Source organism: Trichosurus vulpecula, chromosome 4 (assembly GCF_011100635.1).
Source record: "Trichosurus vulpecula isolate mTriVul1 chromosome 4, mTriVul1.pri, whole genome shotgun sequence".
Classification (NCBI taxonomy): Eukaryota; Metazoa; Chordata; class Mammalia; order Diprotodontia; family Phalangeridae; genus Trichosurus; species Trichosurus vulpecula.
In genome coordinates this window covers 163,175,773-163,201,448 of record NC_050576.1, presented here as the reverse complement: position 1 = coordinate 163,201,448, position 25,676 = coordinate 163,175,773, and the positions used below count along the sequence as shown (strand labels likewise).

Genomic DNA, 25,676 nt, shown 5'->3' with positions numbered 1-25,676 from the left:
TTGCTCCATGGGCCCATGACTTCTCATCTCCTGCCTTTATGCAGAGTTACAGGCTGTCACCCCCTGCTTGGACTCTCCTTTCTCCCTACTTCCACCGCTTGGAATCCCTACCAACTCTAGAGGAGGCCTGATTTGGAGGTGGGGTCAAGAAGACCCGAATTCAGGTAGTGCCTCAGAGGCTTACTTGGCTGTGTGATCTTGGGCAAGTCATCTAAAATTTTTCAGCTTCAATTTCTTTATCTGTAAAATGGGGATAAGAAGCATCACCTATCTCATGGGTTTTTGTTTGGATTAAGTGGGATGGATGATGTATGTAAAATGCTTTGCAAAGCTGAAAGAGCTAATTAAATGTGAGTTATCTGAATCTATTGGAGATAACTTGGATGTTAAAAATTTACAAGAAAAACTTATTTAAAATTTTTTCTCCAGCTAATCATTTTCTAATTTTAAATATGTTGGTTTTGTTTGTCGAAAGAATTTAATTTTCATAATTAAAACTGTTCATTTAAAAAAATTAAAATCTATCCTGTATGCCATTGTTTCTAAAGTTTGACATGGGATGAGGGAAATTATAAATAACAGGCAGAAAAAAATCTAGAATTAGTCACATACCATTTTTGAATGGGGATGCTAAATGATACAGAAATGGGGGTGGAGGGTACAAAAATTTAACCTCAAGACTGGTACCAAGTGTGGACTTTGGAAAATTATGTCTCTCATGCTTATTTCAATTTTGTAAATTTGAGATAAATATAAAAACTATGACTGTCAATACATCAAAACTGATCCAGGAATATTCTGTTTATATTTGATTTTTAAAAATCAGGTGCCTACTATATGCAATGTACGTAAGTGAAGCATAGTTTGATTATCTTCCTATCCAGTTGACTAAATTAGTTATTAGCATCAATTGAAGACTACTACATGCCAGGTGCCAAAGGGAACAGGATGGCCTGTGAAAACCCAACATCCAGTAGAAACACCCCAGATCCCTTTGTCCACCTGAAAATAATTTGAATCTTGAAAAATATGGCCCTCAAATGATATTTTCTCAAGTCAAATATCCTACCCTTTTGCCAAATATTAAGAAAAATAAAAGTGAACTCTCACACCCCCTTGTGGTCAAAATTATTCATGCTCAGTAGAACCTTATTTGGGATTGATGGATTTACTGAAAATAAGGGCTAAAAACCAAACTATTGTACATCCAAAAAAAAAAAAATAAATTCACTCCTTTATAATCTATGCTATTTAGAATGAATGTTGAGACACTCCAATGACTTTCACAATCTATGCTATTTAGAATGAATGTTGAGACACTCGAATGACCATGCCAAGGAAATCTAGTTCCATTTTTAAAACTACTTTCTCTGAAGAGAGAAGGTAAAAGAAAGGAAATTTGAGAGGTTAAGAGGTTTGAAAAAATAAAAATAAGGCCAAGATTCCCTGGTCATGCGTTTGAGAACTTGACATACATTTTTCACGGAAATACAGGAGAACTTCTCTGGAGCTGGACAAGACCTCAGAGACAAATTAATTCAACCTCCTCATTTTATAAGGGAAGCCAAGGAAGACTTGACCAATGTCAGAAAAGATGTGTTAAGAGGTGAGATTCGAACCCGAAGTTGTCTGAGGCCAGAGTCAATCTGTGTCCTCGCAGCATAACTTTTGGCTTCCCCCGCTGCAGCGGTCTGTCCCCTTTGCTTTTTAGTTTTGGACTATTTCATATCACATACATGGAGGGTTCCAATGAAGGGAGAAGGTACCTATTAAATTTAAATAAACAAAAGGAGTCATAACTATTCCCCAATAAGTAAGGGGTCAAAGGATATGTACAATTCTCAAAAGAAGAATTGTGGAGTATTAACAAACCATGTGAAAGGAATGCTCCAAATCACAAATAGCATGAGAAATACAAATCAGAACTACTCTGCGGTTTTATATCACACGCTGCAAATCGTTAAAGACGACCCTAAAAAATGGCAATAGTTAATATTGGAAGGTTTGTGGGAAGGAAGATAGGCACGCTGATTCATTGTTGGTTGAGCTGCAAATCGGCACGACCATTTTGGAAAGCAATTTGGAATTATGAAAATGAAGTACCCTTCAATTCAGAGATTCCAGTACTGGGCTTATGCCTCTAGGAAGCCAGACAAAAAGAGTCCCCATACACCAAACAAAATATTTATGACAGCATTTTTTTGTGATAGTAAAGAACTGGGCAGGGATGGGGTGGGGAGGTTCCCTTCGGAGGGGAATGGCTAAACAAATTATGGGTCATGAGTATAATGGAATATTATTGTGTTGTAAGAAATTATGAATGTGTTAAATTGAGTACTATGGAAAAATCTATGTGAACTGAGGCAAAGTGCACTTTTTCAATTAATTGAGCAATTGTGCCAACATTTTCTACTTCATTTTTTTTTCCTTTTTTGTCTTAAAAATACTATTTGTTATAGGGGATGGTTTTCTAGGAGAGGGAAGGGGAGGAATACTGGAGAAAACAATGATAATGTAAAAAACCAAAGATCGTTAAAAACTATTTTTTAAAAATAAATTGAATGAAATAAACCAAAGATTGTGATTTGTTTGACATGACATTTATTTAAGTTACATTTCAGGGTAAACAGCATTCAGGGGATGTGTAGCCTATGCTGGCTAGCACAATACATTCAGAAATTGTACAAAATATTTCTGTATTATAAATACTTAAAAATTAATAAGATAGGCAGTTGGTTAAAATACATTCTTCAAAAAAAAAAAAAGAAAAAAGAAGCCAAACCTATATATATCAACTGATATTTTAAAATGTCAAAGGTCCCCTTATAAAAACAGCTGAACAGAATTAAGAATTCTGGCAAAATTAGACATCTGCCCCAATTATCTGATAATCACCAGCACTTTCATTTAAAATAGAACTACAAAAAACAAGCTATACAAGCCTAAACAATGTTGAGCACTATAGTATCCCAGGAATCCTGGTTGAAATAGAAAGAGGTTTATTAGGATGCAAATCTCCTTTTAGAGGGAAGGGTATTTCAAGGTGGCTACAGTAATCAGCACCATGTCAAGTCTTTCTCCCATAGAGAGGGTTTCAGTAATTCATCAGGAAACAATGAAGGGGATTAATATTATCTCTTCTGAATAGCACTTTGTTCAGACAGTCAGCCATAAGAATCAGGCCAACACACCAATTTTCCCACTGCAGTTTGCTCTCATTTCCATGAGATGGTAGTATTAACCTAACTCTTTCCTTTATAATGTTAGAGGTTCCAAAGAAAATTGCAGGCCAGATTTTTTTTTAAGTTAGCCAACAGATTCAGTGACATCATGTATTGGTGAGGACCTGATGACTGAACCATTAGCAGCTAGGGTAATGATTCGTAATAATCAAAGAATATGTTCCCTGAGACATCATGACATTAAAAAGATACTGGTGATCACATTTTTCCCAACCAAAAATTGAGACTCAGGGTCTGACGAAGGATATGTCTTTTGCAAAGTCTCATTAAAAGTATACTTTTTTCCCTCCTTGAAATTGGAAGAGTTTCAGGAAATCTGGAGCATACGGTCACTGCAGCTACAGGAAATCATAAGGTAAATTAAACAAGAAGATGTGGAACAGGGGACTAACAATGTCTGAAATTTAGTCAAAGGCCAAAAGTACCCTGGGGATGGTGGGAAGAAGCAGAAACTAAAAAACATTCTTAATTAGAATGAGGGAAAAAAAAACCGGCCATCCTTTTCTGTTGGCAGAAGGCACTTAAAGGAACCTGAATTAAAAGAGTGGCTAATGAATGCATAAAAAACACTCCCAAAAACAAACGGAAAAAGACCTAACTTTACAACCTCTTAATTAGTCTTCTGAAACTCTAATACTTAACCAAAAAAACCCTCAAACCCTCAACTTCACATGAGATAGACTCTTTCTCAAGACAGACAGCTAACAGTACACTAATTAACAAATAATAAAACCAGAAATTTTTATCTCCCTGTTAAAAATTAAAAATAACTTGATGATAGTTACAGATTGCATGCTGTTCTCTCCTATCCCCCCATCCAAAGAAACAGTTAAATAAACTGCTGCTTGCTAAAGCAGAAGAATTTGAACAGTTAGGAATGAAGTTCTTTTCTAGAAATCTTACTCTTAAGCAACATTTCTGTTTAGAACTGCTAGGAAAAAAGAGGGGGGCTGGGCAGGTGCCCTTAGAGAGTAGACACATAGGCATATTTTGTTTTTATTGTTCACCCATATTAAAATTTTCCATGATTCCCTATCCTAACTTTTAAAATAGTACTTGTAAATAACGGACAGCTAACTATTCCTGGTTTCTTAGAAACTTGCCCTTTTAAAACAATTGACCCAAGTATTCATAGGTGAGGAAGAAGAGATATAAAACACAATTAGTGGATATTGTATTCAAATCCTAGAGACACTAGGGTGCAAGGAAATGCAGAGAGATGCCAGGAAAGACAGACTTTTGTTCCAATTCTGGGATTTTAGTTGCAATTCTGCTACTAACTAGAGGTATGATCTTAGATAAGTCACTGTCTCTGAGCCCCGGGCTTCCTCAGTCACAAGATGAGAAAGTGGGTCTGATCTCTAAAACACTAAGAAGCTGGATATTCTAAATGACAATACTGTCTCTTCATAAAGACTGAAATTGTTTCCCCTACTGGAAATAATTTAATTCACGTGAATAAAACCGTAAGATGCTTGCTGTTGAGACAAACTGATCAAACCCACCGATGTTCCCAGCTCACAATAAATATCTAGCTTTGATACAGCTTTAGATCAGCTGGCCCAGGCAGCTTAACAAGGAAGCCATTAGGTGACACCCTGCTGTGCCTAATTGTTTTTAGAACATATGGTACTTTGTGTCACCACCCCAGCTGTGAACTCTCAGGCTTTTGTCACCATCTGAAGAGCAGCTTAACTCCTATCCCCCAATTTACTCTACTTTCTGGTTTGTCGCCGTCTCCCATAGGCTCTTCTCTCGTCAGTCACTGGAGACAAAAAAAAATCACTTTTTAGAAGAACATAACTCATTTTTTCCTTCTGGCTTTTTAAAAATGAATGTAGTGAATTACATAGGCATCACAACAAAATGGCAAACCACTCTAGTGTCTTTGCCAAGAAAACTCCAAATGGAGTCACCTAGAGTCCAACGCGACTGAAACAACTGAACAACACAATGAATAAAAGTCCAGAAAAAGCACAGTGCTGGGAATATAAGTGCTTGGCTATATACTGGATTTATTTATCATTTATACCTTAAATGTTACTTCAGTATTTATCACAGTAGCTGGCACTGCCAAGTTTTTAAGTCATTTAGTGCACAAGGTAAACTTTAATAAATGTTTTGGCATTTGTTAAAATTAGGACATTTCATTAGATCCCATTTATGGAATAACTATAGAATAAGGTCTTAGATAAAATGGAACATAATGTAATTGTGATCTGTGGAGGCCTTAAAAATAAGCCCAGTTTTAAAGGTCCTAATCTATGCTTAAAAAAAAGTTATAAGATTACCAACATAAACAAGTATTATCAAAAAGTTTCCTTCAGAATTTTAAAACCAAGGGTATAAGTAAGTATATAGCCCCTTTGGCCAAAATTTGCATATCAAGCGAAATGCTAACAGTAGAAAAATAAGTGGGGACTGCGGAGATATTCCTACCTCAGAAGGTATACAAATTAATATTTTTCTGGCCTTCCAAAAAAATCCCCATACTATAAAAATTAACTTTTCATTGGATCTTTTTGTAGGCACCTAGAACATTTTTAGGAATAAACTGTAAACCCCAGAATACAGAAACAGCTGCTCAGCTTTAATTATAGAGCCTCTTACCATAATATTATTCTTCTCACAGTAAGTCTGTTATCCCCATGTTTTTCTCACAGTAAATAAATTGGCAATATAAGTTTATGGTGTATTATAAAGATACCATAAAAGCCTTATTTAAGAGCATAAGAAATAAAATTTATAGAAAATCTGTTATGAGGTTAAAAACACACATACACAACCAAAATTATTTTAAAATACCATAGCAGACAGACTAAGATTCAGTCTGGCAGATGCAGAACAGCAAACTCTTAAAAAAAAAAAACACCAAAAAAATTTCAAAGCAATTTAGCTTATATCGTTAAATCCCAAAGTACTACTTTTGTAAAGCAAATCTAGCCGAGTTGTCCCAAATCACAAAGATCCCATAGCAATAGGTTTTTTCCCCAATGAGGCAGACTCACAAATTATCCATTTCTAAAATCATATTTTGCTACTTAAAATTTTCTTTTGGATTTTTTCATCAATAACAAGCCCTTTGCTACTTATTTTACTTTACAATTTCAGAACAATGCCAATGTTTAGTTACAAGAGCAATTAAGACTTGGGGGGATTCCCACCTCTTTCCTCAGTTACACACACATGTGACAGATGCCAGGTTTGAAAATAAATCCTTGAGCAAACACTCCATTAGTAGAAGGTACAGGGGGATGGGATGCTGACCACCAAAGAAACCTACTGTCAAACTTCCAAATTTGGAGTTCTCCTTGAATGACAACTTATCAGAAAACTTCTTTTGAGGACCCCTTTTCCAGGGTTACCGGCCAATTCCCGTTTTGCATTGTTTCTCCATTCTCAAAGGTCTATCCCATGGTGATGTGTGCACTCAAGTACCCTGTCCTTTTCTGGCTGGTGCCTCCCCAAGTGCAGAAGGACTATACAACAAGGTGATGTTTTAGAAACTGGGTACTTTGGTGGGCGATGGGTGCCTTTCTTCGGCTGCGATTGAAACGGGCAGATGTTGCTTTTTGCTTATACTTTCTGAGGAAGTTTTATTTAGTATAGACACCTGGACAATGGCAGAGAACTTACTCTCCTTTCTCACTGCTCTCCTCTTCAGTGAAGAAGAAAGTGGTACTGAGGGCTGGATTTGGGACAAATAATAAATGAAGACTTTCATTCCCTTGAAAATTCCTGTAGAATAATTGAGAAAGTTGAGAAAAAGTCCAGCCCATCTGAGGGCCGAGTTTGTGCCTCTGTGGTCGGGGAGGCAGTCGCCCCAGGCTGTCACTGGTGGAGTCAGTGGAGTCTGCTGTGGACAGGGTACAGGAGGGTCATGTGTTCTGCCCCCTTGAAAGGTAACTTCTCGTTGGAATAGTAATGCACCACCTCTGGGATGCTGTCAAACACAGCACTCGTTTGATCTAGGGTGTACTTGTTGTCTTTAGTCTGGGCCACGATAATGTGAACGCATCCTTGACTGGTCCTGTAACAAGCCAGAGAAGAAGCCACTAGTGAGCAAGGCTTAGAGGGACCCTCCCCCAGTAGAGACTCCTCTAGCCAGGTACTCAGCAGTCCGACAGGCTCTCCTGGTCCTCCCTCCATTGTTCTATCAAACAGAAATAGCTCGACATCCAACACTCAAGCCAAGCACTGGAGGCTTCCCAACCCCCTGCTAAACTGGTTTCATCATTGGGAGCTGTGTCTTCAATATAAAAGACATTATAGGTGCTAACTAGACTTAAAGCCTTTTATATAAGAATTATCAATGCTATCCCATGATTAATCTTACCAGACTCCTTAAAGCACCCAGACTCAGGTTTTAAAAAAAAGTCCACCCCATTTCCTTCAACAACAACAAAAAAATAAAGTATGAATCCAAATAAATTCTTTTCCACGTCTGGAAAGGCCATTCCTTGTTTTAAGTAAGTTTGTTTTGCTCAGATACAGCCTGTTGGCTCAGACAATGTGAGTTGGCAGAGAAAGCTCCAGCTAACCCAGAAAGCGCCCGTTTCAGGAGCAGAGAAGGCTATTCCTGGCATTGTATATTTGTTGGCCATTTCAGTTTTATGAGCAATATTGCTTGGACACCCAGCCCCTTTTTCCCCCCTCTGGTCTGATTGTTTCAGCTACAGGGGCTCCGCTTCCTCAGGAAGGAAATGCAGTTAGTACTCCCGACAATGATCCTCCAATATAGCGCCATTGAACTAGCCTTGGAGACAAGGACTGCCGGGGAACACCCAGACTCCATGGGGCTGAGGCATAAACACGTCTTTGTGTACAGTCAGGGGCAACGGAGAGTGAGAGGCTGGCCATCTTCTCCTCTCCTCTCCATTGTAAGACACTCACGGGAAAGCTCCCGTCAGCCCTGCGGCGACCAGGGCAGCGTTCTCAAAGCCCAGAGTACAAAATGCAGAGGCAAAGTACTCCAGAGTGAGGGAGGACACAAAGGATCTTTATCACAAATGAGAGCTTATTTTTATTCAGTCATCATCCTCAAGGGAGAGAGATGAGGCTGGTCTGAAAAATTCTAACTAATAAATGGATTATTATTGAGCCATCAATTATGAAGACAGAATTTAGAGAAAGATGGGAAAATGCGTATGCGTATAGTAAGCAACACACAAGAATTGCAAAAATGCAGATGTGAACATTTGAAGAAGTCTGGCCTCCTAAGTCCCAGAACAGAGACTGTGACACAGCCCTCCCTCCTCGGGACTCGGCAGAGAGGAGAGAGGCTGCAGAGACAGAGGACTGCATGCACTCTCTGCTATGCTCACTTGTCAGTTTTGTTTCTGGTTATCAGAGATCGATCGATTTTGGGGGTTGGAGGAGAAAGACATTAAATCCAGAAAAAGCAGACATAAAAACAAAAGGCATCAATAAAATTTCTTAAAATTATTTTAAAAATAAATAATGTTGCACAGATGGAGAAGGGGTCACAAAACCATCAAAAACCATTCCTGACTGGTCAAGAGAAAATAATTCTCTTTTCTAAGTTACTCCCACAGAGAAACCATCTTATATTTTCCCATGGGCAGTCACTTGACATTGCAAGGCAGTCTTTTGCCACAGAGGTATTCTTTGAATCAAACCACTCTATGAGTTTGAAAGGTCTATTGTGACCATTTGAAAGGACCTTTACTCTTAATTTTTTCTGTTAAGTCCCCCCTCCTCCTGTCTCCAATATGCAGTCCTAAGAGTCTGTTAAATCAGTCATGAATGACTTAGTCCTAGAATGACACCAGGGAAAAAACCCAGGATTTGGAGAATTAGAGGAGCCAGGTTCAAAATCCTGCCTCTGACACTGGCTCCCTCTGTGTCTCTGGGCCAGAGTTCCCTTATCTTTAAAGTGAGCGGGTGGTGCCTGAAGGTTCCTTCGAGCTCCAAGTCCATGACCTCTCTTTCAAAAAAGAAATGCTTCTTTTTAACCTTATTCCATCTAAGACATTCTTTGGCCTATTTCTCATTTTCTCTCTCAGCAGTCTGGTGGGGCACCGAGGTACTTACTTTAGTGCGATAGAGTATCTACTGTTCCCAGACTCACTGTTGCGCACCAGGTAACTGGCTTCCTTACAGGGCTGGAGCCGACTCTCTGCCTCTGCCCGGGCGATGGCTCCATGATACCAACTAAAGTAAGGATGGAGGTAGAATTATGTTAAAACTCAAAGTCTGGAGACTGAGAAATTCACTCCTGGTTTACACAATGTACTTGGTGCCTTTAGTCACTTATACTAGATCCTACTTCCCTATTTTAAGCTATATCAAAAGGCAGTTAGGATAATTCCGCATCACAAAATCTATCAGAACAGCGAGTTCAGGTACTGTTGAAAAATACAATTTTCACTCTGTATAATATGTTTAAGGTTCAAGTCAAATGCATAAAGTCTGTGTGCAACCCCCACCTTAATACAGAAAACTCATGGCAGCCATGGCAATATAAGGTTCATTATCTATGTGTAACCTGTTGTTGTTTGTCTTTCATTCTTGAAGAGGACCAATGACATCAGGAGGGTGGTATCTTGACTTGCAAGTGAATTGGACTTAAGTGAAGCAGGGCTGTGCAAAGTTATCAGCTTCACTTTCTCTTTCAGGGTCATCTGCGTCCAGTGGCAAGACACAGGTCAGGATGACTGGTGACGGCCCTGGATGCAGTGGGAGACATGGCCTTTTTAAGCGAAGGTCTTTCCCAGGTCTCAGTTTGTCTGAGGCAAGACCCATTCAGTGATCTTAAGGCTAGGTAAGAAATTAGGCAAAAGATGGCCTAGTTTGCCTACTCAAAAAAAAAATCAACCTGGGAGGGCCAGAAAAGAAACAATTGCTATTTTACACTGTTAGGAACAATCCAGTGTAGAGAGTAGCAGTTCTCTAACTTTCTGGTCTCAGGACTGGATCCCTTTACACTTTTATATTATTGAAGACCAAAAAGAACTTTTTTAATATATCTATCAATATTCACCACATTAAAAATTAAAATGCATACATTTAAAAATATTTAGTTCACTCACCTTAACTTAAAAATTAACAATAATAAACCCATTGCATGGTAATATAAATAACATTTTTATGAAAAATATTTTCCAAAACAAAAAAAAAAATCACGAGAAGAGGCATTGTTTTACATATATCTGAAAATCTCTTTGATGCCTGATTAATGAAAAGATAGCTAGATTCTCATATCTGCCTCTGTAGTCAATATTGATGCATATTGATAATTAAAATTTGTATAGTGCTTACCATGTGCCAGGTACTGTGCTAAATAAACACTGTACAATTATGATCTTACTTGCCTCACAACAACCCTGGGAAGGAGAGGCTCTTATAAGCTTTATTTTGCTGATGAGGAAACTGAGGCAGAGATTAAGCAACTTGCCTAGCATCACACAGCTAATAAGGGTCTGAGGTCGAATCTGAACTCAGGTCTTCCTGACTTCAGGCCCAGTGCTCTCTCTGGTGAGTCACCTAGAAGCTCCCAAATATGTTTTAATTGACACATATGAAGAAAATCCAGCCTCACACAGATATGTAGTTGGAATAGAGAAAAGTTTTTTAGTAGGCAAATAATGTCTTAGTACAGTATTATTATGAAAATAGTTTTGACCTCTCAGATCCCTTGAAAAGGTCTTGGGGACCTTTAGGGGGGGTCCAAGGATCACACTTTGAAACCTGCTGGCTGGAAGTACCAGCCTCAGAGCCACAAAGACCTGGGCTAGAGTTTTACCATGGACATACACTAGCAGGTCATTTAACGGCCCAGCTCTTCAAGTAACATCTAAGACTATGAATTGCATAGAGTGTGTTGACTTACCTTGGTAGAAGGAAGCTCCCCATACCAATGAAACCACAGGCCCAGATATCCCATCTTGATAATGGAATAATCATTTGTCTCCAAGTTGTTGTTTTTTTATTTCTGCAGGAGCAGCCTGATGCAGTAGACCTGGCATCAGTGGACCTAGGGTCAGACCCCAGCTCTGCTCCTTGGAGCCTGCGTGCCTGTGGGCAAGTCTGAAGCTCTTTGGGCCTCATCTGTAAAATGAAGGACTTGAACTAGATGGCTCCTGAGGTCCTTCCAGCTCTAAACCTACAGCCCTACGAACATTCTACATCAGCCCAGAGGCGATCAAAGGAAGGGTCAGACTCACGGCTGCTTTTCCAGGCAAACAGCTGGGTCCACTCTCTCCCCTTCACTGTGATCAGAAAGTGTTGGTTTCAGGATCTTCTGGGTCCAGCTCTTCTGCCTGTGGTGATGTCGCACTGTTTCTTCCTTGATGGAAGGTCTCTCCGATCCCTCAAACTGGACTGGAAGGAAGGCTCCGTTTAATAACAGACTTGTCATTGCAGTGGTCTATGTAAGGCTTCAAAGAAAAAAATGCTTATCCTGACTCAGCTCAGGAAAGAAGGACTTTTTTTCCTTCAACAAAAACTGCAGAGAGCAGAGAAATATGTTGGTGTATCTGAGCACCCTGAAATCTCTGATATTCCATTACACTGCTAGCATCATCCCACATGATGCTACTTCCCAGTAGGCCATCCACTACTAAAAGGAAGTTTTAGTTGTGACCAAACACACATTTATCACATTTACTCAGGGATTCCTACTTTTGCACTTTTCAGACCCAAAGGGATTTCAGTGAGGTTGTCTCAGCAAAGCCCATGTCCACTGAAAATAATGCTTTTCTGGAAAGTTTTGGTATTTTTAAATTAAAAATTCCTAGCAAATGGAAGATGACAGGGATAAATGAAGACAGCACAGGTATTTTTTTAAAACTACTGACTGCAGCAATTTATTGTCTTCAATATCGTATGTGCTTTGGTATTACGGCTGGATGAATGTGAAGCGTGTACAAAGACAAACCAGGCACCTAATTTTGTCGTTGTTCAATCATTTCAGCTGTGTCCGACCCTTTGTGACCCCACTTGGAGTTTTCCCGGCAGAGATACCAGAGGGGTTAGCCATTTCTTTTTCCAGCTCATTGTACAGATGAGGAAACTGAAGCAAATGGGGTTAAGTGACACACCCAGGGTCACACAGCTAATAAGTGTCTGAGGCAGGATTTGAACTCAGATCTTCCTGACTCCAGGCCCTGTCCTCTATACACCAAGCCATCTAGCCACCCAGGGACCTAATAGGTACCACAGTACAATGGACAAAGGCCTGGCTCTGGACTTAAAGGGCCTGGGCTCAAGTCCCATCTGTGACGTTTACTACCCGTATGGTCCCGGGCAGGTCACTTAGGCGCTTTAAGCCTCAGTCTCCTCAGCTGCATAAACGAGGGAGCAGGACTAGATGACCTCTACGGTGACAGTTCCAGATCTATTATCCTAAAATCCTCAGATGAAATGGATTAAAGGATCAGCTGCTAAATACATCACCTACACGTTAATAAATCTAGATTATACCTTAGCTCATAACTAGAGTCATGTTAATTAACTGTTAGAGGAAAAACAGCCCGAAGGCATTCAAATGGAGGCAGCAGAAGCTAATGAGAAGCCAGGATTAGGCACTAGAAGTTTGATTTCGGACACTACTATAGACTCTCCCACTATCAATTTATATAAATATGTGTTCACGTGGTCATCCCTCGACATTCACGGGGTTTCACATTCATGGATTTCACATTCGTAGTTTTGATTATTTGTGGACCGGCCATTGATAATTAAATAGGAATTTTGGAGATTTGTGCTGTACTGGGGAATATCACAGACGATGTCCATATGTAAAGAAAACTAAAAACAATTAAGTCACAAATGCATAAATACTATGTGTTATCAATCTATTTTATTATTTACTATCATAAGTATGCACACATAAATTTGTTATAAACATTAGTTAAATTTTGTTGGAAGTTTCAGTGCACTAAAGAACTACAGACTAATGCTCTTTCTTTCGGAACCCTCCTCTTTGTCTCTCTACCATCCAGACTCAGTTGCATGATTTTCTCCCTCGGTGACCACTGTACCCTGCTTACTACACCAGTGGCTGTGAAGACTGCATAGTGTATGAGATAGTCATCTCTCTGGCTTGGAGACTGTAACTTTTTATGGGTGCCACATGATTTACTTGCTTTTTGTGTTAAATATGATCAGAATTATTAAAAATAAAGGTTTGGAATGGGGCCTAGAGTTATTTCAGCTTTTTCACATTTGTGAGGGTCCTTTGCCCCTAACTCTGGGAATGTCAAAGGACGACTGTATATACACATATATGTAAAGTCACTTTAATATCTGATTCCTTTGAAATATTAAACTGAGAGAGATACAATGCTCACTTAGTCCTTAGATGACTATTTTGTGTGTATCCCATTTTATTCAATATTGTAAAGAATATTATTTTACAAAACAGATCTTAACAGATTTGTGGGTTATCTCCAAGTTTGATCTGGAATACACATACAAAAGTCCCAAACACGGCTGAGTTTCCTCATCTACAAAATGAAAAGATTGAATTAAATAGCTTCTAAGGTCCATTCCAACTCTAGAGCTATGATCCCAAGTCATCTAAGCCATTTTGTATGTAATCAAGAGGCTTAACAGCAAAAAGAAAAAAAAAAACTTAAGACAGAACTTAGACAATATTTTAATAACTTTTGGATGATTCTAAACATCTAATAAGATATCACTTAGAGAAGAAAAAAGTGTATAATATAAATATGAAGAAGAACAACTTTAGACCATTTCCCTAAATAACTAAAGAAAAACTTCCCAACCCTCTTTTCTTTATAATATAATTCAGGATAGTCTTTACCACGGAGGTATCAAACTGACTGAAGAGCCAAGTGTGGGACTTTTCTTCTGATCAGACAAGTTGTGTTGGGCCCTCTTCTCTCTACTCCCTCTGAGGGAATCTCATCAACTGCCACGGGTTCAACTACCATCTCTAAACAGATGACTCTCAGAGTGGACCTCCATTCCTGGTCTTTCTCTTAAGCTCCAGCTCCACATTACCAACCAAATTTCCATTGGGTTTCTCAAACAATGTGTCCACAACAGAATTTATCTCTTTCTCCAAATCCTCTTAACTTTCTTATTTCTGCTGAGGGCAACACTATCCTTCCAGGAAACCAGGTTCACTACCCAGAGCCATTCTTTACTCCTCCCAACCAATCAGTTGTAAAGTTACTGATTCCACTTCCACCACAGATCTGACATCGACCCCTTCTTTCATCTCATATGGCCACCGTCCCAGTTCAGATCATCCTCCTAACTGCCCCTGGTCTCTTCCCTCTCCAATTCATCCTCCACCAAACTGATATTCCTAAAATGCAGAGTGGACCACATCCCTCCTCTGCTTAAGAAGCTTCGGTGGCTTCTTCTCACCTCCAGGATAAAGTAAAAACTGCTGTTTGCTTTTAAAGCCCTTTGCAATCTGTCCCAGTCCACTGCTATAGGCTTATGTGCCCTATACTCTCCTTCACATGCTCCATATTCTGGCCTAACTTGTTGTTCTCTACACTCAACAGTCCATCTCCTGTCTCCATGTGCTCCCTCCTCACCCTTATCTTACAGAATCCCCAGCTTCCTTCAAAGTTTGGCTCACGGGCTACCTTCTACAGAAAACCTGTTCTGATTCCTTCTTTTGCTCCTCCCCCTCCATTCCCTTTGATCTCTTTGGATATATGTTGGCATTCCACATTCTGTGTGCATGCTATTTCCTCAGCAGGAAGCTCCTTGAAGGCAGGACTGCTTAGTCTTTGCCTCCTTGGTGCTGAACACTGGCTGGCAAGTTGCTGGCATTTCACAAAGGCTTGCTGAATGAATGTTGACTAAAGAATTCCTAAGTAAAAAGCAAGCCCAGACGTTTTATGCAATGTGTGATTTGGGTGAAGTGGTATCACCCGTTTCAGTGATTTCCTCTTACCTGACAATGCTTTCACTATCTGTTCTTTTTTCCATTCCCACGGCTGTTCATACTCTGCCGCTGGTCGCTCATCATTTTCAGGAAGCCTGCTGTCTGGGGAACGCATCTTCCTTTCTTGTATAGTACCCATCTGTACATCTGGTTTGGGTCCTCCTTCTCCAGGTTCATAAGGAGTATCATATAGCTGCGGGGGTTTGCCCAGAAGGTCTTTGGAATTTCGTCTTTTAGCCAAAGTCTCTGGTTTAATGCCATTTTCCCCTGACTCGCAGGGGCTGTCCAGCAGTTGAATAGCCTTCACCAAGGGGTCTTTAGAACCTCTTCGCCTTATCTCTGAAAGGTGTACACATATATTAATGAAAACATGCATGTAGCACCACAGTTCCCTAGAAGGGGACATGCTGTTGTAACATTCGTGAAACTTAAGCACCTACCCATCTTTCTGTCTTATCTATCCAGTCAAGGCTGGCATGTAAGCCTGGAGTTATATTTCAATAGCTCTGATTCTCTGCCAGTAGCGCCAACAGTGACAGCAACTATGGGAGCAAGACAAGTAAAGTGTCTACTCCTTCCTTCCTCTATTTGCTATATAAATCCTATGACGTATAAACATTAGGCTGGAAACGATCACAGAAATCTACAGATCCCAAAGTAAGGCCCAGTGTGAAGCAATGTAGCCAAATGAAGCAGCAGCTCCAGGGCACACTGCCACATACCTACTCTAACCGTGCAGTCTGATCTGGCTCCAGTTTAGCCTTAAACTGTCTGCTCCATGTTGGAGAACAAAATGAGACAAGCCAGATGTAAAAGAGCCAGTGTGTAGGAAACTGCAAACAGCAGGAAAAATTTGTTTCTGTGAGCTAGAAATGATGTCTTCTAATCATGGAGAATAACCAGAGGGAGGAAAGTCTTTTGTAAAGTATTTTGTAAAGAATGCACATGATGGGAAGAAGACTGATTACTTAAATTTTAGAGCCACTAAGAATGCTGCAACCTAGGAAACAACAGAAGAGAAATAAAACCAGATTAAAGGGGGGAAAAGTTACTCAAACTTGGGGAACAGAAAATTCAACCTAGAATCTGTTTACAATGCATAGGAGATCAATGTCCATATACAGCTTTAACTCTGTCACTTTTGGGTCTCACACACCCTCTATCCCAGCTACTCCTGGGCTCTGCAGCTGGAGCCTTCTTCATCTGTTCTGTTCAAGGTTTAGGAAAAAACCAAAAACACCTTTCCTTTTAGCTTGGTCAAAACAAAGTGGTAGTTTTTTCCAAAGGAATCACAAATAAGAAATGAAAACAACAATGAACACAAACACAAGAAAACAGGAAAGGATAGGTTAACAGAGAACACATTTAATTCATTCTCAAAATCCAGCCATGTTATATCAGTTGGCATTCTCTGCTCTTCCTGATCTCACTTTCACCCTGTCTCTGCTGAACTAAGAGGAAAAGTAGTTTGTCTATACTTATGATCAGGAGAAATATACTTGGGTAGATAAGAATAAAGCAGAAATTGCCTCATATGGAGCAATTTTACGACAATGCTCAACATTTCATATTGGTTCTTTAAGTGTCCATGGTCTATATAACGTAAATGTCGGTGTTAGATGTCTTTCTGCTTTTTAAGAAAGAATGTCTGTAGAGTTCTGGGAGAGAAGTAACTGAGCCAAGAACTTGGGCTGGTGATTGGATCATAGAGTTTGAGAGCTGGAAGGGACCTCAGTGGCCATCTAGTCCAACCCATAAGCAAAAGGAAGGGAAAGAAAAGCACTCCTTCCTTTGAAAGTCCTTAGATTGGGTAAAAGATATGCAAAGTATTATTAGGTCTTTAAACAATGTTTAATTAGGAAAAAAGCAAGACTTACACATGGGGTCCCTCCACCCCCTCAAGCTCAATGACTTCAGAGTTCATTCCAGCACCTGGCTGTCTTGAACCTGAGGCGCCATAGTAACAGAAACAATCACATGGTTGAAAACGGATCCTTCCTGTAGGGAGAATAGCCCCTGACGTGCGGAGCTGGCTCTGAGAGGAAACAAGACTGAGAAGGAGGAAATGGAGAAAGGAAGCTACACCCAGGCTGTCTGATACAAGCCATTTACCATGGCAGACAACAGAAAGCAGTTAACTAACTGCAGATAAACAGTCATTTGAAGCAAAGGGCTGAAACCAAGAGCTGACCTTATAACAATTAAAATGTGCTGCTGGATGGAGCAAGATATGAAATGTGCTAAAAAAAATTTTCCTTCTTAATAACTAATTCTAGTCTTGTAGCATGTACTCCACATATATTTACATTTTTGATAACTAGAAGAACACAGAGGGCTTTAACCCACCCCCCCCCCCGCAACTTAAGCAATTTAGTTTTAGTCTGTAACTCCTCTGTTACAAGGATCTTTAATGATTAAGGATTCTTTGACGGACAAAATTGAGCCTTATTTTAACCGTAATGTAAATTTAAGAGTTTAATTCAAACTCTCAGTTTATAAAAATCAAAGAAGAAGAATTTCAAAATATGATACTTCAAGCCATCTTCCCCCATTTAAAGAAATCAAGCTTTTATGTGTAATATGGTATTGTGGGGGGCAGGGGTGGGGAGGGGAAGTTTTGATCAAAGGTCCTCTGACCACTACATTAATGTCATCTCCATGAGCTAAGTGTTTCTTATACCGGCTCTATTCAAAGACATTCGGAAAACATTGTCATATTTGGAACACATTTTTAGAAGTATTCAAACTACACAAGGATTTTCTTTCCAGACAAAAATGTCTAAGTTTATGCTCGTATGTGGAACAAAAAAATCAGAATGCAGAGTTGTAAACCCCAAAGTTTGAGGTTTACAAGGGAAATGGTGAAAAGTCTAAAAAAACATGACTGTGTTCCTCCCCCCCATAGTTGTTTTCTCCCCATATGTGAACTTGATAGAATACCCAAACGATGAGAATCTTTTAAAAGCCTGAATGTGTTTAAACTAAAAGACAAAACCAGAAAATAATCCTGAATGCTATGAGAAATCCTCATACTGGGAGGGAAATTGGGGCCGGATGACCTCTAAGATCTCTTTTAAGGATCTGTGATATTAATCTGGCAGCTCTGGACTAATAACAAACAATGCTAAATGCTTACAATCTTCATTGCATTCATTCTTCTGAGGAAAATGGTTTATGTTACTACTCCCCTATTCATAACCTCTCTTCTAAAGGAAGTACATATTCCTGCTTGTTTTAAAAATTCCCAGAGGTTCTGGGTTCTAGTCTCAGTTCTGCTATTAAATAACTACTTGACCCAGGTTGATAAATGCCTCCTCCTGCCACCCCACTCCCACGCCTGTTTCCTTCTTACCACATGGGGTTGTTACAAGGATGAAGAAAAATTAGAGGATCACAGTTCAAGTCCAACCTCCTCATGTTGTAGATAATATAAAGGGAGGTGCTTTCATACCAGATATTATAGCTAAAAAGCAGGTTTATACCCTCAACTTTATAGATCAAGAGACTGAAGGGTAACTCAAAAGAAGCCCAATAGGGTAGTATCCCCCACCATGAATTGTGCTACTTTATAAAGAAATGTTTATTTTTAAACATTTAAATCACTCTACAGTACCTTTAAACCATAACTAAGCAGAACAAAAAAAAAGAAAGAAAGAAAGAAAGAAAGGAAAAAACCCAGCAGCAAATCATTTATTTCCAGCTTCTGTTCAGCTCACTCACTTCCTGTTATTCTGCCCAGCTGTGTAGCCCCATGGGCAGGCTAAGTCAAGGCATTTCCACTACGTTGATAGAGAAGGGGATGTATATGTATTAGGTATCAAGGGAGGCAACTAAGACCCAATTACTAGGGACCAATGGCCTTTAAAAGGTTAAAAGGAAAGAATATAGATTGTTGTTCTAGTATGGATTGCTGAAAATGAGGCAGTTGAAGTTTTAGATTTTAAACAGAATTCAGATACTTATTAAGTGCTGACTACTTAGAAGAAATTAGAAATAAAGATTCTGCCTTGGCCCGCTCGCAATCATCCTTAGCTTCAAGCTTACGTATTAACAAGGGTAAAAAGATATGCACATAACTATTATATAAGGAAGAATATGACAAATATGAAGGAAGGTTCATTCAAAGTGCATGGGAGAAATGTGAGGAGAAAGAGATTGCTTTCAGCTGGGGAGAAAGAAATGGAGAAAGGAATACAGAAAGGCTTCCTGGAGAAGAAGACATCTGAGCTGGGCCTTCAAGAAGAGGGAGTTTTAAAAAGAAGAAAGGTGTGGAAGAAATCCATTCTAAGCATGGAGGTGGAAAATTAACACATAGCCCAGTTTCCCTAGAACATGAGGTATAGTACCATAAAACACGAGTTAGAAGGGTGAGGTGGAAGTCGATTGTGGAAGGCCCTGAACCAAGTGAATCAGTCTGCATTTTACCTTACAGGAAAGAAGGAACTACTGATTGTTTTGTTGAAATGGCAAATTTCACAGATACACTTTTCATTTGGCAGGATCAATTGATCTGTAACTTCCTTTGTAAGCCCACGACATTAAGATTACAACATTCATAAGAAAAATACAATGGTTTGTATTCAGGGGTATGTTTTTCACAACCACTTAAAAAGAACCCTAGAGACAAAATGATTTATTTCATCTAAAGAGGAAGAGAGCAAAAAATATGAAAACAAAAGGAGAACGGAAACTTAAAACAGGAATTCAGCATAGACTCTTAGGGGAAACTCCTTTTTTGAAATTTTACATCCCTTTTAATTGTTTTAATTTATCCTTTTTATTCCTCTCCTCCAACCACCTAATTAAAAAAATTTTTTTTTTTTACTGTGACTCAGTTCATTTTTCACTTCCTTTCATTCAAGGGTTTCACCAGGGGTCACAGTCCACTGACCCTTAGGGTCAAAGCCTGGCCAGGCTACACCCTCCCTGAATCCAGCTCCTTATCTCCATCCAGCAGAGCAGCAGGAAACAGAAGCACTGCTTTCCTGTTCTAGTTCATTTTCATTTCTGAAGCCTGCCCTGACTGTATCAGAGAGCTGAAGCTATCCTTGTGTTCCACTATTCTGTGACTCTGCTTATGTTGCTGTAACTTGACAGCTTTTCAATTTGTTTTAAAAACAGTAGGAACAAAGTCTTTAATGTGTGCCCAATTATTCTTTTCCCAGGCATGAAACTCATGACACTCAAGGGGGGAAAAAAAACCCAACCAAAAAATCCCTTGAGTCAGCACTCATATACTAGATGTCTGTGTATCTAAGTTAAGTTAGTAGATAAAATTAACTGAAGGAAGTATTTTTTATTTGTTCTATGAAAGTACTACAGTAAAAGACATATCAATAACTTAAGCTCATAAAGATGTAAAATAAATGTAATTAAAATAAGAAAGTTTAGTACAAAATAACAGCATGATTCTACTGACTTTATAATTCTAGAAATAAATCACTTATAAATTAAGATGCTGTAATCCAAAAAAAATGAATTTAAGTCATACATTTAAGATACAGAAATTTTAAGCTTTGTCACATTAGCCAGTTTGAGAAGTTTTTTTTTCCCCAGCAAAATAATAGGAACGTATCGTGTCTATATGATTTCAAGTTATTCTTTAAAACAACACATTGTTTCCTTAATGCACACTTGTGACTCACTGATATCCAACGGCTTAGCTAGGGAAATGAGGGATTCAGGAAATAGATATAGTAACCTTAGCAATGAGAATCCCCTTCTTCACTCATTTTAATTCATAGAAGTAGTAATCTTGCCTAGAGGCCAGAGTGGATTGAATTGAAATAGATTGAAAGATCTTTGAAAGTACATCAGACTCTGAGAATTACATGATCCAACAGAAACATGAAGCAAGTTAAGAAGGGCCTTCTGTTCTAATCTCGGAAAGAATCAATGTCCTGGACTAAGGAGGTCATGAGTCCCCTCTAGTCAGTCTTCCCTCCGTGATTATCTCCAATTAATCCTGTGTATCTGCTTTGTACACAAGTGCTTTCATGTTGTCTCTCCCATTAGACTGTGCGATCCTTGAGGGCAGGGTCTGTCTTTTGCCTTTCTTTGCATCCCAGTGTTCAGAACTGTGCCTGGCACATAGCAGGTTAATAAATACTTGCTGTTGACTTGACTCTGCCCTGGTTGACCAGGGTTGATGTCAACTATTTAAAATACAGCATCTAAATTTAAAGGTGATTTATTTCTGGAACTCTGAAGTCAGCTGGATCATGCTATCTTTTAGTCTCAAAATTTCCTATTCTTTTAATTAGCTATTTTAAATGTTTTCGGAGCACAAAAATTATTCACGTGTCCTTGCTTTCGTAGGTCAAATCAAAAACAATATTTGGAGTGCTGGGGTCAGTTCTGTATGCCATGTTGTTAAGGAGGACTCTAATACGTTGGAGAGCATCCAGGGAAGGATAAGCCAGGATGGTGAAATCATTTCACATGAGGATCTATTTAAAGAACTGGGGATGTTTTAGCCTTGAGAAGACTTGATGGGGGGGGGGGCGGTGAGGGTGGGAGTGGAGGTGGGGAGTGAAACATGATAGCAATCTTCAAGTATGTTAAAGGTTGTCATGTGTAAGACGGATTAGTCTTTTTGGGCTGAGTCCCAGAGGGCAGAACTATAGATAATGGGCAGAAGCTGCGAAAGGGGCAAAATTCAGGCTTGGTGTTAGGAAGAACTTACAATTTAGAACTATACAAAAGTGGAATAGATTGCCTCAGGAGGTAGCAAGCTCTGGTCTTCCAACAAAGCCCAAGCCCTCCTTCGATCTACTATGGATTTGGTCATGTTACTTTATTTCCTCCCTGATACCTACTCTAAAAGAACTTGAGAAAGTAGGTATCAGAGAAAGGTATATAAGCTAAAAATACTAATAAGTTTTTTTGTGGTTCATGATGACACCGGCACCTCCTACTGAGGAAACTCCCTGAACCGCTGCAGATTGTCAACTATCCTAACACCTCAGTCTTGGAGCTGTCCGGGTTCCTGGGAGGTTAACCTGCTCATCATGACGTAGCCTATACACGTCAGTTTCTTGACTCTGAGGTAGGCTCCCTACCCACTACACCAAGCTGCTTTTTTTGCTCGAAATGGTGAAACGTATGAAGTAGTAGGCTTATGTCCGCAATTAACCAGCACTTTTTCACAAACCTGTTATCATCTGCTGTGCATCGTATGGTTCCATGTAGCCATCATTCTCCCCTACCCTTTCTGCATCCCTTTGACCCTTTGTACGCTTGGCATCATAGGGATCAGCATAGTCTTCTAAAATGATCACCTGTAAAAAGAAGAGTTCAGGATTCTAAAGCACCTAAGTAGTAATTGTACCCAAATGACTGTCTTCAGTATCGAAGAATCACCATCAATGCACAAATGATTATACGGGTAGTGGATGTGCTTTGATATGCATGAGGACTATCATATGGTCTCATCATCAGCAAGAAGTACAACTGGATGCACTTTTTCCAATAACTGCTTTAGCACAGTGCACACAGTAGGCACTTAATAAATTCGAGGTGGAGTCGCACTACTCCATCCACTCTTGCATGTCCTCTCCAACTTCAAGAAAGCATTTGCTACATAAAGTCCATGGTCTGGGGACTTGAAATAGAAAACAAAGAAGCCAAAAACCTTAACAGCACATCCACGTGATGATTAACCCCATTACTTTGGCCTCTTTAATTAACTGAGCTTATCAGCCTCAGTCTATCAAAAATCAAATACTTACTGAATGCTTGCTAGGCATCCTGCACTGCTAGGAAGCTGTGAGAGCAACATGTAAGACACGGTCTCTGCTGTCAAGGAACTTAAAATATAGTTAAAGAGGCAGGACCAAAGCAAGAAATAGAAGAATTAGATGGTATTGTGTGGCTCTACTGGTAGGATGAGTTCAGAGAGGGGACTGGTAGGTTGAAGAAGGACTTTAGTTGTGTTTGTCACTAAGTATAGTGTATGACTTTGAGAAGCAGAGTGGGAGGAGGGAGAGCATCAAGGGTGAGCTCTTACCCCATGGGAATGAAAGGAGGGAAGGCAAAGAAGGGGAAATGAGCAGGACCTCTGAAAGGACTCAGAGTAGCTGTTTAAGCTGCAGGTACCCAGCAGCTACCTGTGAAGACTGAAAATGTGTCAGTCACATTACTTCTTTTACTCAACAAATTTTTATCAACAGCCAATTAAACTGCACATGTAGACTTGAGCTAGGCACAGCAAGAGATAAACAATATTATGCTATGCAGTTTCTGCTCTCAAGGACCTTATATTTTAGTTAGAAGGACAAACCATATTCTTGTGAAACACTAAATAACGTAAAAGTTAAATATGACAAGAATAAACAAGAAATATTCCAAAGCTGTATGGCCCTCATGTTATAGGCTCTTATCATCATCCAATTAAGCAGAATGTCCAAAAGGACTGTTAATTGGGCCTGCTAAAAATTTACTCTTCTGTTCAGACCTCCTCTCCAACCCAGGAATCTGTGAAGCCAGCGTACCCAATAAAAGGAAAATGCAAGACTGTTAACACAATGTACTAAATATTTTATCCCTCACTTTCACTGCCTTTTAATCCTGGACAGAATCCAGACTAGGATGTAATAATGAGGACCAGAAAATATTTTTGCTCTTCCTGATCGTAATCTCCTTAAGAGTGTTTTGAAAACTGAGAGGACCTAAAAGCAGCCTGGTATAGTGGGCAGTACTGCTGGAAGACCCTGGTTTAAATCCTGTCTCAGGCTCTTCTGCCCTTCCACTCTTCTTAGGGAGATGAATTGCTCTGAGCCTCAGTTTCTCTCCATCTGTAAAATGAAAAGGGTGGGTGTGCACTCAACTTCCTCTAAATCTATGATCTATATCCCTTTTCAAATATTAGCTGTAGGGATTCCAGTACTAGCAAAGAGAACTGGGCTGGTCCTTGATTGATTTTTATCAAAGTTTTGCCTATAAACTCCCCACACAAAATCACAATATTAACACACACCCTTCAGCAGGCAGACAAGTGTGGCAAAATAGAGTCCTATTTAAACAGAGCTTTGAACTACCAGTAAAATGATAACACTACAGGGGCAAGGTGAAGCTCCTTAATGCTAAGAATAAGACAATGTCACTAAGGATCCAAACATCTCTTTGAGGTGTCCAGTTTTTACTTTTCCTTGACTATAATGAATATTAGATTTTCTTTTAAGTAAAGATTCAACCCCCTAAAAGTGACATATGTATGAGGTTGTAGGGGAATAAGAAGACACAAGAAATGTTCCAAAGCTACATGGATTAAGTAATTTAGGTTCCTACCATCATCCAAATTACATGGCATGTTCATGGGTTGGGGAATAGTTGATTTAGTAGTAGGGGGGGGTTGATTTGATGGGGGAAAAGGTTGGCTTGATGGAAGGCAGGGTTGGCTTGATAAGGGAAATGATTGGTTTGATAGAGGGGTAAAGGTTGGCTTGTTGGGGAGAGGTTGGTTTGATTGGGTAACAGTTGGCTGAATAGGGGAAAAGGTTGGCTTGATGGAAGGAAAGGTTGGTTTGATGAGGGAAAAGGGCTTAATGGGGAGAAGGATCGCCTTGATGTGAAAAAATGGGTTGGTTTGATGGGGAAAAGGTTTGATGAGGGGAAGAGTTGGCTTGATGGAAGAGAAGGGCTGGTTGGATGGGAGGAAGAGCTGGTTTGTTGGGGTAAAGGTTGTCCTGATGGGGAAAAGGTTGTCTTGATGGAAAGAAGGGTTGGCTTAATGGGAAGAAAGTTTGGATTAATGGAGGAAGAGTGGGCTTGATAGGGGTGGGAGGGTGGGAAGGAAGAGTTGATTTACTGGGGTGGGGGGAGGGAAGGGAGGATTTTAATGGAGGACAAGAGGAATGCTTTCTTCATACCGTGTCTTGCTGCTTGACACCCCTGCCCTTGTCCAGTTCGGGTCCCAGGGAGGAGGGGGAGGAAGAAGTGCTGGAGCTGGAGCTAGAGCTGGAACTGGAATAGTTTTTCCCGTTCTTCTCCTGGGTGTCCACCTTGATGAGCCGGTTGATGTAGGTGCTGCAGCCGGTGCTCTTGACCGAGCCGCGGGGCTGCTCCTCCTCGGGAGCGGCTGCGGCTGCGGCGCGGGAGTTCTTGCGGCTCTTGCCGGCGGCCGCCTGGAGCATCCCTTGGATGCTGTCGCGGGACAGCCGACTGTCCTTGGCGGGGCCGGAGCCTGCCGCCTTGCAGCTGCCCAGCTCGGCTGCCGAGTTCTTGCGGCTCTTGCCGGACGGCGGGGGCAGCCCGGGGCCGCCAGCTTCGGAGTTCTTGCGTAGTTTGCTGGCCAGGCCGCCCCCTCCTCCCGTGCCCCCTCCGCCGCCCCCTCCTCCACCTCCGCCGCCGCCGCCGGGCTTCGCCCGCTCCGACACCGTCTTCAGTGTCAGCGGTAACTCCTTGAACCACTTGGCTGCCATGGAGGGCGCCCGGCCGGGGAGCGTCGTGGCCCCTCGGGAGTCCGAGCCGGCGAGCAAGGAGGCGAAGCCCAGACACCGAGAGACGCCCGGCGCCGGCGACACACACATTCCCCGGGGCAG

At 40.4% G+C, this 25,676-nt stretch overlaps 1 protein-coding gene across 1 annotated transcript; it reads right to left on the bottom strand.

Moving 5' to 3' along the window:
- Nucleotides 1-2,584: 2,584 nt before the first annotated feature.
- On the bottom strand, nt 2,585-25,676 carry SHE (Src homology 2 domain containing E). The gene is made up of 6 exons (XM_036757424.1): nt 25,005-25,676; nt 22,289-22,415; nt 15,145-15,474; nt 11,429-11,585; nt 9,297-9,416; nt 2,585-7,272 (listed from the first exon to the last, which is right to left on the bottom strand). Exons 1-6 carry the CDS (start codon nt 25,662-25,664, stop codon nt 7,086-7,088), a joined length of 1,581 nt encoding a protein of 526 aa, XP_036613319.1. The 5' UTR covers nt 25,665-25,676; the 3' UTR covers nt 2,585-7,085.